The sequence below is a fragment of the Rosa chinensis genome, chromosome 5 (assembly GCF_002994745.2).
Source record: "Rosa chinensis cultivar Old Blush chromosome 5, RchiOBHm-V2, whole genome shotgun sequence".
NCBI classification, from domain to species: Eukaryota; Viridiplantae; Streptophyta; class Magnoliopsida; order Rosales; family Rosaceae; genus Rosa; species Rosa chinensis.
In genome coordinates, this window is record NC_037092.1 from 42,542,297 (window position 1) to 42,555,171 (window position 12,875).

The 12,875-nt window shown below is 37.3% G+C and overlaps 1 protein-coding gene and 1 long non-coding RNA gene across 2 annotated transcripts; one reads left to right on the plus strand and one right to left on the minus strand.

Moving 5' to 3' along the window:
* Positions 1-2,022: 2,022 nt before the first annotated feature.
* Positions 2,023-6,785, minus strand: LOC112203878 (putative UPF0481 protein At3g02645). Its single transcript, XM_024344784.1, has 3 exons — positions 6,138-6,785; positions 5,603-5,983; positions 2,023-2,328 (listed from the first exon to the last, which is right to left on the minus strand). Exons 1-3 carry the CDS (start codon positions 6,783-6,785, stop codon positions 2,023-2,025), a joined length of 1,335 nt encoding a protein of 444 aa, XP_024200552.1.
* Positions 6,786-11,308: 4,523 nt separating this feature from the next.
* On the plus strand, positions 11,309-12,695 carry LOC121048856. Its single transcript, XR_002922329.2, has 5 exons — positions 11,309-11,449; positions 11,606-11,785; positions 12,286-12,376; positions 12,485-12,602; positions 12,681-12,695. It is a non-coding gene; the product is annotated as an uncharacterized LOC121048856 (long non-coding RNA).
* Positions 12,696-12,875: the final 180 nt, after the last annotated feature.

Below are 12,875 nucleotides of genomic sequence, written 5' to 3' on the forward strand. Positions count from 1 at the left end.
CCTTGGAGATTGTTTCAAACCATACAATGATTTATGCAATTTGCAGACCCAATTTTCTTTACTAGCACTTTTAAATCCTTCCGGCTAAGTCATATATATCTCTTCTTTTAATTCACCATGTAAGAAAGCAGTTTTCACATCAAGCTATGCTAACTCCAAATCAAACTGTGCAACCAAGACCAATAAAATACGAATAGAAGAATGCTTAACAACATGAGAAAATACCTCATTGTAGTCAATTCCTTCTTTTTGTGCATAGCCGTTAGCTACCAACCTAGCCTTGTATCATTGTCACACCACGAATTTTGAATAAATAAATTCAAATCTGGAATGCGATAACTTAATAAGCACAAGAAAAACACATAGAAAAATTTTCTTTTAAATTAAGCAACTAAACAAACTGAGCTCACAATATCAATACCAACTCGTTCTTTAGAGTCACATATTACATTACAGATAGTTTACAAATTAAACTGAATGACAATTCAATAAGTAAACACACCCACCACAACTCACTACACAGTGGAATACTTAAAACTAAAAGTACCCTTTGACGTCCACGCTACCGAACGTACACCTCAGCTTCGACGATGATTAATCGAAATTCTAATATGCACAATAAACCCTACACCATAAAATAGTGCACTGGGTTGAAACAACAAACCCGTTAAGCTTTTGTAAGCTTGTGTGAGTAAACTCAATTAAAATGACTCACGTCACGCATGCTTATAATTTCTCAACTCGTGAGATAAATTAAAGCAACAACATTCAACTCCACAAAACACAACCAAACATACAATCACACTCGGTAAAAATTAGTAATCCCTGCATAGAGAATTAGTTTAGGAGATCATCTAAAATCACACAATTCAAATCATAGCAACTCCTGCCTATAGTTTAGTTCAGGAAATTACATTAAAACAAATAATTAAAAATGCAGCAATCCCTGCATATAACTTAGTTAAGGAGATTACATTTAAAATCACTCCACAATTCATTTGAAATCAAGTCCCACACGAATGACATAAGAAAGGACACCAATACTCTCTTTTGAAACAAATATACCCATAGGCACACGATAACTCAAAATTATCCCCCAAGAAGTATATTGTACTCAAGGACACACAATAACTCAAAGTTATTCCCCAAGAAGTACATTGTACTCAAAGGCACAATATATAACTCAAAGTTATTCCCCAAGAAGTACATTGTACTCAAGGGCACACAATAACTCAAAGTTCCAAGAAGTACATTGGCAGATAGACTAGAGCTCTAACTGAATCGTAACCTGTCACCTCGGCCGAGGTTCAGCCTTACTATAATACTTGCCTCGATCACCAATGTGATAAACGATACTCAACCGAACATTTGAAAGCTAGGCCACTTGACTCAAATACTTTCCTCAAGCAAAACACACTTTTACACAATAATCAACACATCATGATAATTGTATGCTCGTAAGAGAAATGCTCGAAATAGAAATTCAATCAACTCTCAATCATTACTTCACCAATGTCACACCATCCAATATATATATATATATATATATACATATATATATATTCCACATAAATATATATATATGTAGTCATTCACGCTGGAATGACCACTAATATCAACTATAGTTCATACGTATTAAAACCAAGAAATTCATTTTATACTTAAATTCATTTTTTTACCTATGAGCCGTAGCCCTATGAACCGTAGTCGATCGAGTTCATATTATTTCAAACAAATCTTTATTTGCTTAAAACTATTTCACAATTTAGAAATAAAATGTACGAAAAGTAATTCGGTTCGTAAATGAACCACGTGAGATTTACTCACCTCTAAATCCCGCTACGTCTTCTCTTATAGTTAAGATCACACAATCAACAAATGTTCACCCAAAACAATTCCGTCAAACTTCCTAAACAAAATATCTTCATCTCAAATCCAATTACAACTTTCATAACTAGCACAAAGTCTGAATCAAAGCCATTTGGCCGGAATTTACCTCGCAAGTTTTGAAACCGATGAACGCTAGATTCCAAATCTTCCAAATTCGAGCTCCACAGGTTGAATCGTTGCAAGCCACCTTGGGAGAATGCTTCTATGTCCTATGGGCTTCAAAAGCCCCCAAGAATCACCACCTGAGGTGACTGGGGCAATGTTGACGGCCATTGATTCTTCTGAAGATATCTTCGGGCCCTTGTCAATCTTGCTTCCGAAGACCTTGTCTTTCCTTTGGTCAACAATTGACTCTTTCTTCCCTTTGTGGCTAGCTATACTCAACTCCATGTCGTGTGCTCGCGTAGCCAGCTCTTCAAATGTACGGGGCTTGATTCCCTATAGAATGTATAGCAAATCAAAGTCCATGCCTTGGATGCACATTTCCACTGCAGATACTTCTGATAGTCGATCTTTGCAATCGAGACTCAACAAACGCCACCTATTGATATAATCAACTGCGCTTTCATCCTTCCATTGCTTGGTGCTAGTAAGTTCCATCATGCTCACTGTGCGTCTCGTGCTATAGAAACGATTCAGGAACTCACGCTCCATTTGATCCCAACTATAGATTGACTCAGGCTCTAGATCTGTGTACCATTCGAAGGCGTTTCCTTTTAATGAACGTACAAATTTCTTAACCAAATGATCTCCCTCAGTTCCAGAATTGTTGCAAGTCTCGACAAAATGAGCAATATGTTGTTTTAGATTGCCCTTCCCCTCGAATTGCTGAAACTTGGGCAGCTGGTACCCATATGGCATCCTCAGGCTATCCACTCTTTTTGTGTATGGCTTAGAATATGTGAGAGAATCACGAGAGGGGATCCATATTAAGCTCTGATGGAGTTATTGATCATGTCTTGCAGCTGCTGGACGGACAAAGAACCAAGTAGGCTTTCACTGTCCTTGTCATTCGCCTTGGAATTTCTTCTTGTTTGTCTTTGTCAACCTTGTATGGAATCCTAGCAGAATTCTCATCATTTTGTTTCTCGAGCTTGCTCCAAAGTTGAGCAATCTGCATATATATCCTTTTCTTCGACAGTATTAGTGAGCTTTTGAACCTCCGCCATTAGATTAGCTATCTGCTCTTTGAGCGTGGTTGCCCCAGTCATCATGACTTGCATAGCTGAGGGGTGAGACGCACCGTCTGACTGCATCCCAGAAGTGTTATTTTCTTCAGCATTAGGACTTCCATGGTATGATCCAGTGCTTGAGTTGTCATCAGAGGCAGGTGAGAATGACTGTTACCTTGATTTTGTATTTGGAGCTTCTCTCTCTTCACTTCGAGGGACATGTTTCCCTGCCCCTAAACTTTCCAGGGTGATGATTGGTTGGCGAGGCTTAGAAGGCAAAGCCACAAATGTTGTAGGCTGAACCTTTGCCATGCTTCTGGTGACGTGACCAGATGAGTTGCTGTTTGATTTCGAGGTCGTTGGCTTGGATTTGTTTTTCGGGATGGCTTGAGTGTTCTTGGAAGCCATTGCTCGAACGGATTTGTTTGAAAGCGTTTTACGGAGAAGGAGATGAGAGGCAAAGAGGTCCCACTGGGCGTGCCAATTTGTAAACACGAGAATCTGAAAATATATAGAATGCAGACACGTGTACAAAAATAATAATTTTATTAATAATTTAAGTGCGGGTTACAATCTTTGGTACCAAAGCTAGTACCGTACTGCAAAAATTATAAGTAGGAATGCAGCATTTTACCGTCACAAATGGATTTTGTGACACCACCTATTGCAACGCCAACATTTCCGTCGCAAAAGGCTCAATTTTCCGTCGTGAAAAGTTTTTTCCGTTGCAAAAGCAATTCTTTTTAGTAGTGGGTAATCCTCTGATTCTATCACCGGCGATGAATTTCACTCAAGGGCTTGACGCTTGATCTTGAGTCGTACGATGGTCACGAGAGTTGACACGTGACGAACGTTTTGGCTTAAGGTTAATGAGGAACTGGCTATTTCGCAGCTTGATTTTTCTTCACGAGCTTGGGAGGCTTCTGAAATTTTAAGAGTGTTTTCTTCTTCTTCTTTTCTTTTTTCTTTTTTTTCTTTTTTTGGCTGAAGTCCTCCTCTTGATTGGAGAAGGGGTATTTATAGTGTTGGCGTCTCTCTCAATTTGAAATGCCTTGATGACACGTAATTAATTGCATTTTCCTTAATATGATTGAATCAATCAGCCTCAATTAATTGATTTAATCATGACCATTAAGAAATTTAGCCAATTAATTTGATGACCGATTTTAATTGTGTTTCATTAATAGCATAATCAAATCAATCAGCTTTAATTAATCTATTTAATCACAACTATTAAGAAATTTAGCTAATTAATTTGATAGTTGATTTTAATTGTATTTCATTAATAGCATAATTAAATCAATCAGCTTTAATTAATCGATTTAATCACGACTATTAAGAAATTTAGCCATTTAATTTGATGGCTGATTTTCATCTTGATTATCAATTTAAATAAATTGACATCTAATTAGCAGACAAAATTTAATACTTGATTTGACTCGGAATCAATTGATTTAATTTGATATTTTGATTGATCCGCTTTAATATCAATTGGTTTAGCCAGAACAAATTCATTTATTGCCGTCGGGCCTTCCATGTGTCGTCAAGTGTCATTTTCTGAGTCTGCGTGATTTTGCTTACCTACAAGCCATGTGCACATTTTGTAGGACCTACATGCCAACTAAGTTTGTTCGGTCATAATTTCGAGTGTTTACCGAATTATTTAATGAATTTTATTTTCATTAAATTCTTGTGTCTACACATGTACTTTTCATTTGAACGTATGCATAATACTAATATAGAAAACAATTAAGAGGATCCAAAACAACCCCAAGTGGATATATGATACTTCCTCTTTTTTCTTGGATTTAAGATGGCTGAGCTGAAGGAACTTGTGGAAGAAGGAAAGATCAAGTACATTGGGTTATCCGAAGCCAGTCCAGACACAATAAGGAGAGCACATGCAGTTCATCCCATCACAGCTATACAAATGGAGTGGTCACTTTGGACTTGTGATATTGAAGAAGAGATTATTCCACTTTGCATGTATATAATTAATTTATTTATTTCAAGATTAATTTCTATATGAATACTTGTTTTGATCGGGTAGTTAGTTGTTAGTAACTCACACACCCATGCAGTGGTATCCCAGCGCCAGGACACCTGCACCGACATTGCGGCAAAAGCCAGGCAAAGCCAGACTAATCCACTGCACTGCAGACGCACGAACCCAAAGGGTCCCTCAAATTTGCTGGCCAAGGGATGGAGCTGGGATTCGAACGCTAAACCTGGGGGTTCCAGACTAGGCCGTTCGACCAACACACCACACCACGTGGTTTCTATATGAATACTTAAAAAAGGTTAAAATTGCTCAAAAAAATAAAACCAAAAATATACTATTCTTTTTATCGGTGCTAAAAAAAAAAAATATATGCCATGCTTGTTGCTGGTACCATTTTACTTGTAAGCTATATATTTAAATTAGGAGTACAAGTCATAAAGATTAATACAAACAACATCATACACATTAAAGTGTTCAAAAACTTCCTCATCTTCACTTTCCATCTACCATTGTAATACTCGTTGGCATCTGCGATTACCTTATCCAAGGAGGGCACTTTGGTCAATCTAATGGACTTGCTCATGCCATTGGACAGATTTGCCACTTCTTCATCACTCTTCAAATGGTTCACAATGATACGCTTCTCTCTAAGCAACTTGACATCCTCCTCGGTGTCTATGATCCCGTTCATCAACTCGGTGTAGCGAGTGAAAACCAATGGCCCCGATACACTTGATGCTTCATAGGCCACCAAGTTTCTCAGGATCACCCCTGTGTTCCCATCTAAGCTAGTAATCGGGAGGGTAAATGAGCTAGTTTCAGCATTGAAAGAGATGTCTGAAATTCTAATTCCGCCGGCCAAGAACTTGACACCAGATTTTGAGAGATCGGAGACTGATGGGATGGTGATCTCCTCTATCTTCGGCGGTTTACTAATGCCATTGCTCGAACTGTCATCTTCGGATGGTCATCTTCGGATGGTCATCTCCTCTATCTTTTACAGGTCCAGATATTGGAATTTTTCTCAGAAGAGGTATTGGGCCTTTATTCAACTTCGATAGCAACTTCCGTACCTGCTTCAGAAATTGTTTGACAAAATTCGAATTAACTGATGATTTTCCCTTCTGTTGTTGTGCGGCCTCATATCCCACGGCTTTTGTGATTTCCGATGGCTCGGCTACTAACTTGGGGGTGATCAAGCGGTACAAGAAGTCCAGCAAGTGAAAACAACTCGAGAATTGGATATTCACTCCCATATTTGGCATGTCTTCGTCATTCATCTTGAATGGGGAGAGCTCTTTGCACAATCCCATAAACATGGAAAGAAGCTTATCTTTGGCACATTCCAACGCTGGGAGCTTAAACTTCAACACTTTTTTCAAAACAAATCGTGGGATTTGGTTCTCAAGCATCACCAAGTCCCTAAGGATTGCATGATGCGCTGACTTCCTTCCTGCATGGTCAACCAAATGCGCCATCCTTGAAGAAACTCTTGGGCCTTCTTGGACCTCATAGACTTGGAGGATTTCGAGGAAAAACGAAGCATCAATGGCCATCATCCACCCCAAAGTCTCACTACTAACCTCCAAGTACTTGTGGTAACAAGCACGAATCCTCAGCTCGGACCTCGTCAATTGGTCAACAGGGTGCTGGAATGTGAGGGTTTTGAGCTGGAGCTGCTTTTGGGTTTGTTTAGCTGCAGCCACTTTGTAAATCTGCATCTTATACAGCTCCGGACATCAATAATGGTAAGGACCGACCGCAACCTGTTGAGGGGTGTACGATTCCAGGTCACTAGCCAAGAGGGATTTGGGGACGTTGAAAATGGAGACAGGGATTTCACTATCATCGTCGAGCTCTTCCTCTACGGTTTTTCGGATTTGAATCACCCATTGATCCTCACTAGTTGGAACTGGATTTGTAAGAGAATATTGGTTGGAGAGAAGACATGTTTAGGTTTTTGTTCTAAGCTTGGAATGAACTTTCGGCAAAGGTTGCTGATGAGCGTTGAGGTGTGAGGACGTTTAATTGAGCGGAAGATACCATAAATACTGTGATTAATTAATGACTGCAATCGAGTGCAATACCTATTTTATGGAGTTTATTTATTTATTTATTATTATTATATTTTATGGAGTTTCCAGTACAATAGACTAGGTACTGGAAATTGATTTTATGTTAAGCGACTATGCTTACTTATGTAACATTCGATTTCTAGATGAGGAGGTAGAACAGAAATTCTTAGCTGTTCCTTAAAATCTTGGCTATTGATCATATGCTTCATTTGGGAAATGATAAAACTGAAATCCTATGAAGAAACTTAATGTGGAATTTTGCACAAGAAATATTGGTCGGTTTAGTCTGGTGCAAACAACGCAGCCTATGGAGATCAAGCGTCAACACATGTCATTATCCTATTTCAGCTCCACTTCAGTTCCTACAGGTGAATGCAAATGCTGGTAAACTATTAACCAGGAATGGATATGAGGCAGCAGTCTCGATTTGTCATGTACATAATTTATCATTGTTATATTAGTTATGCAGGGGGATCGAATTAAAGGGGTCAACCGTATGTCTCTTTCAAATTTTGTTTTCAATAGGGTCAATGAACCTATATGCAGATGATCTCTATGCATTTGATTAAGGTACATATTCCTAGCTATATTCAACGAACCACTGTAGACATGATTTTAATTTATAATCTTTGAAATATATGGATTACTTAATTGCAATATATGATATCTTGCATTGGCAAGAACATGATATTTATGTCAGTGTAGTAGACTTAATTTGGAGGCCGGGGTGATAAAATTTTCATGTTTCTGCAACTACCTCGAAAACTTTTAAGATGTTTTCCATATGTGTAGCCACTACAGTCCACAGAGAATCATAACTCTGCAATACATTTACACATTGAAGCCCACACAGAAATCAAAACCTTAGAGCAGCTTGCTAGTTTTGTTTCCGGTCTGGAATGTTAGCCCTACCTGTCAATTGTTTCACTCAGCTTGCCATTATTAATGTGACTTGATGATTCTTTTTTATATTCTTCTCTATATACTAAACATGAGTTGCACTGTTTTACTGTTCATAAGAGCTACAGTGCCTCAGGGTCAAAAAAGACTGTTCTGCCCTCCTTTGAGATATGTGTATCGATGGATCTTCTTCTCTCTTCTAGAGCTCTCTACTGTCCTTACACCCGAGTCAAAGTCCACCTCAAAACCCAAAAATCACTACAAAAAAGAGCAACAGAGAGAGAGTTGTGAGCAGCAAGAACAGGACCATAGCTTCAAAAACAGAGTCGACCTAGACGAGCACAAAGCCACCATCTTTGCTGCACAGTAGTGAAGATTGACCTCGGATTAACGACGAAGAAACTCTTTGGTTGATCATGAACTTGACTTGGTTTGTTTAAATCTCGGACTCCTCCTCTGCAAATCAGCTCAGGTTTCTATTCTCAATCTTTTGTCTTTCTTGTGTGTTTTGACTGATCACCAAACACTGTGGTGAGAGGACAATGATATTTGTATTTTGACCATACTAGGACATTGGATGAAAATTTGTTGTTCATTGCTGGCACATTGTTTTGATAGTAGGTTGGAATTGTTCAAACTTCATTGACGTTAGGCAATTTGTGCAACGTCATCATTTCCATTCGGCTGTAGACGAATTTGATGTGTTTTACATACATTTGTTTGCTTTGTCTATGTTGCTTACTGTTTGCTTTATCTATGTTATTTGTGTTTCACATTATGGAATTGTTATTTGATGGTGGGTTGGAAGAGGTTGTTGATTGTTTGTTTTGATACTATGATCATTGTTTTGGAGTCGTTAATTTTGTTTGATGACCATGTTTACGATGATTGGTGTAGTAAACTATTGGGTGTCATTGATTGTAGTTTTTGTTTCTATTTTTCTGAATTTTTGCTCTTTTTTATTTTTGGGCAATGAAATTTGTGTTCTTCTGTCCAGAGAAAGATGCGAGATGAAAGAAAGGGAGAAGAGAACCCGAGAAGAAGGAAGAGAAGGAGAAGAGACAAACCGGAAGCTCTTGACTAAAACAACACAAGTGGAAGGTATTTGTGGTTTTGTGAGAATTTGATTTGAATTTTTTTTCTGGGTTGTATATTTGATTGGTCAATGATTAGATGCTTGAAAATTGAATACTTGGATATTGGGTTCTTATTGATTTTGTTTGCAGGTTTCGCTTGCTATTATTGTTATTGCGTTTCACTTTATGAGTATTTTTGTTTTCTGTTTTCCATTATTGAAATGATTGAGGCTGAATTAGTGTGGTGTTTCTAGTCAAAATCATAATTGTATCCTGCAAGTAGTTTCACAGTTGTTTACAATCGTTATCTACTCATCGGATTATGGCTCTTTCATGGAATTGTTTAGTTGGTTTTCTAGATTTGTGGATTCTGCAGATGATTCTTAATATCTGTAAAACAGTAAGCTTAGAAGTAATGTGGGGAAATTCCTCTTAGAGATCTGTAAAACAATAAGCTTAGAATTTTCGCATGATCTCATCAATATTAGACAACTTTGATTGGGACCTTTTAGGAATGTGCAATTGAAATGGCACATCACAAAGGTAAATTTTTTTTTTTTGGGATGAAATTGCACTTTCATTTCCCCAAGGAGATGAGCGACAAAGCTAGATTTTTGATGGCTCATGCAGTTTATGTTGCTGTTTTAAAAGAAAATCTGATACTGCCCAATTGCCATTTCCGTGTATCATCTTAGCCAAAGCTAGCTTTCTCTTAAAATACGCAAAAGGAAAGTTTTAATATGCAAATATGAAAGTTTAGAACATTAATTTTTGAAAAATGAAATCTTTAAGCAAAGGCCTCCTATCTGGTTTCTTTTGACAGCTTTCTGGCTCTTGCCCTAGAGCGCCTACTAACTCCAATATGTAACCTACTCAAAAACGTCTTTTAGCTCATTTGTTTTGTGCGCGAGTCTTCAAGGTCTTTACTCTGCAAAGTTTAAGTTCTTTACCTTTCCATAGCAGTTTAAATTTGATTACATTTGGCGGTTTGCTTTGGCTCTTGCTTTTGTCTAAAATGTCGTTATTAACGATTGTAACTAAAGGTTCTCATAATTAATATAATATCGGATATGATGGAAGAAGTTCAAAGTGAAACAATTTGAATTGTTTTGGATTACAAATATACTTCATTTCAAATTCATTGATATCACGTAGAGCCTGTAAGATGGCTCGACAGTTAGTTTATTGTTTGAATGCTTTTCTGCCTCAAAATGGAATATTTTTTCAAACTAAGGGGCAGAAAAAATAGTTGCATTCTTGTCATAAATGCATTTTGAATTGCAAGACTCTTTGCTTTATGGTTAGTTATGATATTTCTGCTCTGGTTTGTGATCACCTTTGAATTATGTTATCAATTGTTTTGAACCAAAGAACATGCAAAGATATAGTTTGCATAAAATCAGACACTAAAACTATTACTTTGGTTTGCGTGATTGTATACATCATTTCAAGGACTTGACATCTATTAAACAACACCAACAATCTGTATTAGTTGCTAGATAAGATTGAACCATATTTCAAACTAAGAATCTATTAAAGGGATGCAAGTCTGGTTTTTTTTTTTTCCTTCTTCTCAGAGTTATTTACTTTCAATTTGTGAAATTCGATGCTTCTCTTTTTTAATTTCTCCTTCTTATGGAATTCAAAATTCAATATATCTGTATGAACTTGAGTCAAAATAGGAAGATCATATTACTCTACCAAAACTTACAAACTCTGCCTACATTTTGTACTTTCTGCTAATGATTATTACTGGGATTTTAGTTTGCTTCTTAATGTCATTCTAAAAGGTCAACTATAGTACTCAGCTTATAGTTCACAAATCAAAATGAGAAAAAAAGAAGAGGAAGCTAATATGTATCTTATACTCTGTAATTATTATTTTGTCTCAGGAAGCGTAAACTTCACTATGAGTGCTGCAATTATACTATAATCTAAAGCTGAATGTCCTTAACTGTTCATCACTGTTCATTCAACTGTTCATAATGGTGCGAAATGATGGTATTGCCCTCGGTTTTCTCTGAATTACCATGCTGCCATACCTCTAAGGACGGTCAGCTGTTCATTAGGATGGAATTGAATGACGGTTTTACCCTTTTTTTTTAGTGTCAATTACAGTTTGGTTTCGTTTGTTATTGTTGTTATGCGATGGGTTTTTGTGGTATTTGGTTTCTTCAGTTTGATGAGTCAAAAGAGAGATAGAGAGAGTTTTAGACTCTGAGAAATAGTGAGATAGAGAGAGCGAGACAGAGAGCTACGGAGTGAGGGTGATATAACGATCTAGGGATAGAAAGAAAGAGAGAGCTTCAGAGAGTTGCACGCAGAAAGAGAGAGGTATTGAGCCTTGCATAAAATCGTTTTTTCTTTCTTTCTTTCTTTTGTGGTTTTCTTTGTAGTGTGATTGGGTACTATTTTGGTCTCACGATCTGCCCCTTTTCAATGATTGTTGATTATTGACTGTCTATTTTGTTGTTTTAAATCGGGTTGCAGAAAGTGGATGGAGGTTTCGTTATGTGCCATATTTGATGTGAAATTCCGGATTTTGTGTTCTGGATTTGATGTGGGGACGATTGAGGTGCAGAGAGGTCTTCCGGTGCTTGCCGAGACAGATTGAGGGATACAGAACATGGGGACACGAAGAGGAAGAAGGATTCAATTCGTGGTTGTTGGGTGAGTTCACTCAATTTCTTCATCACATTTAGTTAATTTCTTCTCCACAATTGGTGGTGCCTCTTCTCGAATATTGCTTCTTCATATTCGTATGTAGTTATGTACGCTTTCTCATCTCTGTATTAATTGCGTTCCGATTTTCTGTACTTGCAGTCAATTTTCGTCCTCTTTTTTCATCTAGAATTTGATTCATTTGTGTAATTTAATTTGGGAGAAATGTTTCTTTTGTTTTCCATGTTGCATGCGCTTTTGGGGAATTTGTTCTTAGTTTGCTGGTGGAGGTAACCATATTGCTTTTATATGTCTTTGGTTTAGTACAATGTTTTTTTTTTTCTAAGTGCAACTTTCATAAAGAGAGTTAATTTGTTGTCTTGCTTATGTAACATTTGTTTTCATCTTGCATAAAGAACCAGTGTGATTTTCTTTTTGATAGTGAGTCTACAAGATTGTGCTCATCTTGATACCAGTTGTCACACTAAATGAGTCTTACTTTGTTTCAGGTGCACTAGCAGCAAATGGAGAAGCTTCTGGTAATGATGTTCTATCAGGTCAAAAGAACCTGCTCACGCAAGAAGTTTCCTACCTTCATATGTAAGAAACTTTCTTGGTAGCAGATCTGATCCATGGTATAGCTGCGTGTAAAATTATTGCAAATAGGTGGGATCCATGATCAAGTGATTTGAAATTCTGTATGTACAGTCCATGGATCTGTAGATGAGCCCACTTCAGTTGAAGATGCATTTGAGTCTGCCAATGAATTAGATCAGTGCTAAACCCCCATTGTAGAAACTTGATACCACCTTGGTTAAAATACCAGGTATTAGCTGAATCTCTCTTTATGATTGAAATATCAGTTTTGTAATATGTAAAATTATAATTGTATTATATTATGTAGATCACGATTTGAGGGAAAAAAAAAATAAAAAAAATTACACCCGCAGCATCGCGCGGGAGAATTTTCTAGTTATTATACATACACAGGGCTGCTCACATGCGGGACACAATTTAAGGGACAAAACGGGACGAATCAATCTGGGCCTTTGGATTTTAAGTGAATAAATCCTACGGATCTACTGAATACACGATTTCA